Source organism: Vombatus ursinus, unplaced genomic scaffold (genome assembly GCF_900497805.2).
Source record: "Vombatus ursinus unplaced genomic scaffold, bare-nosed wombat genome assembly UNPS02014780.1, whole genome shotgun sequence".
NCBI lineage: Eukaryota > Metazoa > Chordata > Mammalia > Diprotodontia > Vombatidae > Vombatus > Vombatus ursinus.
The window spans coordinates 81,713-84,397 of NW_020954558.1; the positions used below are offsets into that span (position 1 = coordinate 81,713).

Consider the following 2,685-nt stretch of genomic DNA (forward strand, 5'->3'; position numbering starts at 1 on the left):
AGCTAGGGAGATCCAGGATTAAAAAAAAACCAAACAAACACAAATATGAACATGACACTATTGTACCTAGAAATTCTGGTAAATATCTTATACAAGCAAAAACAAAAAGATGAAGGGATCTATAGTGATAGGTCTTCTATAGGATCTGTTGCTGATAAAGTAGACAATATAATAGGCACGTGTGGTGAGTATAAAATTGCAATAAGGATCCTTAGGTTATTAGGTACAAAACACTTTTAAAAATCAACTAAATAATAAAAAAATCAGTGACTACACACATCTAGAAAGGAAAATCCTTTGGGTGAGGTTGAACTGTGCGCATAAATTATAACTTTTTTTAGGGTATAAAATTTCATTATTTACTTCATTATTCATTTCATTATTTGTCTCCTCATTTCACCATGTCAGCTTTCAATAATACCACTTCCCAGCCACTGATTTTTTTGTTAACTGGAATTCCTGCTCTTGGAGCATCCCAAATCTGGATCTCCATTCCTATCTGCCTCTTATATGCCATTGCCCTCTCTGGGAACAGCATGATTCTGTTTGTAGTGATCTGTGAAAAGAGTCTCCATGAACCCATGTATTATTTCCTCTCCATGCTCTCAGCCACTGACCTGGGACTGACTATTTGCACTCTTTCTACCACTCTGGGAGTTTTCTGGTTCAACAACAGAGAGATCAACTTTGATGCCTGCATCATCCAAATGTTTTTCCTCCATGGACTGACATTCATGGAGTCTGGTGTGCTCCTAGCCATGGCCTTTGACCGCTTTGTAGCGATCTGTGCCCCACTTCACTTTGCCACTATTCTAACCAACACCAAGATTGCTCAAATTGGTATGGCCATGGTTGTGAGAGATGTTGCAATCATGACTCCAGTGGTTCTGCTTCTCAAAAGGCTGTCATTTTGTAAGTCAAAGGTTCTTTCTCACTCTTATTGCTACCATGTGGATGTGATCCAGCTGTCATGCAATGACAACAGGGTTAATAGTATCGTGGGACTTTTTGCCCTTTTTTCAACAACAGGCATTGACTGCCCTTGTATTCTCATATCCTATGTCATGATCATCCGTTCAGTGCTCAATATTGCATCTCCTGAGGAACGACAAAAGGCTTTTAATACATGTGTCTCTCATATTAGTGCAGTTGCTATTTTCTATATTCCTCTTGTCAGTTTGTCTCTTGTGCATAGATATGGTCGGAAAGCACCCCCTTTCATCCACACCATGATGGCCAATGTCTTCCTCCTTATCCCACCTGTTCTTAACCCCATTATATACAGTGTGAAGACCAAACAGATACGCAGGGCAATTATTAAGCATTTTATTAGGAAGGGTGACCAGATGTGAGTGCAGAATTATAAGAAGGATCTTCTTCCTCAAAGAGGTTAAAAGGAAGAGAAAAATGATTCATATGCACAAAAAATTTACAGAAGGTGTTTGTGATAAAACTCTAAAATAATGAAGTTGGAGAAACTAGGGCCACACCCAATCAAAGTGGGGGAATTATGGGTTTGCTTATAGTAAAGAATGAGTTTTATATGATAGATTATTTGGCTATTGTGAAAATTATGATATTGTACCTGTTAACATATAGTCTGTATTGGAGTTACAATTTTAAGTTAACTCAGTAACAATATCCTTTAGATTCAAAGATTTCAGTCTTGCTTTAAGAGTGAATAGGCAATACAGATTGGAGACTTAATATAGTCAGCATTTTTCTGGGGTTTTGAGTCAACTACGCATATATTTACTGTATATGTGAAACTCTCAATTGTAAATATTCTTAAATTTTAACTGAAGAACAAAAAAGATGTCTTTATATGTTCTTATTATTCACTGTTATTGAAACATGAAAAAACATTATAACAACCTAATGTTAGGCTGTGATTGGTAAAATTTTGCTATTTGGGGTAAAATCTCATAGGAATATAACTTGGTATTATTCTAAGTTTTGATTTCAGATAAGACTGTCTGAGTTGTCATTAAGTCAGTAGTCTACCACTCAAGGGAAATGTCTTGTGTTGCCTAAAGGGAGTGCAGTGTGAGGACTGTTACAAGGTGATATCTGTCCCTGGAAAAATTTGAGGGGATGACCTTGGCAAAATCCTCTTGATTAATTTTCCCCATTATATTATTTTCTTGATTAACAGAAAAAAATGTCCCACCTGGTTAGTTCTGACCCTGACTTTGATACCCTATCCAGAAAGTGGAACTTTGCTGTGTAATTCATTGTTAACTATGACTCTTGCCTTGAATAAAAGAGAACTAAAGTTGGTTTTTTTTTGCCTATTATAGCTTGTGTCAGATCAATATATGCCTTCAAATAAACAGTTTTGTTATTGTCATAACCATATCCCTCTTTTTTCTTTCATAACAAATTTCTATAATCAGTTTAGGTAACCAATAGAAGTTTGTCATTGCAATGCCAAATCTATTAGTTGATAGAATAATACTGAAACATCTGAATTGCTATAAGAGGATATAATATATAATTATATTATTATTTTAATCTGGAGTTGTCAATTCCATATCTTAAGGAACTAAATAAATAAGTTTTTGGGCTTGCCATCCACTTGCTAATAGTTATATATTCATGTATAAAATTTAGTCCTTGAAGTATCTTATGATATGGGGATAATATTCTTAAAAGGTGGAATAAGACAAAGATGTAAAAATTTTC

At 35.1% G+C, this 2,685-nt stretch overlaps 1 protein-coding gene across 1 annotated transcript; it reads left to right on the forward strand.

The window, feature by feature from the left end:
* The first annotated feature begins 401 nt into the window (after nt 1-401).
* Nucleotides 402-1,352, forward strand: LOC114046086 (olfactory receptor 51F2-like). Its single transcript, XM_027866323.1, has one exon. The coding sequence runs from the start codon at nt 402-404 to the stop codon at nt 1,350-1,352; it is 951 nt and encodes a 316-aa protein (XP_027722124.1).
* Nucleotides 1,353-2,685: the final 1,333 nt, after the last annotated feature.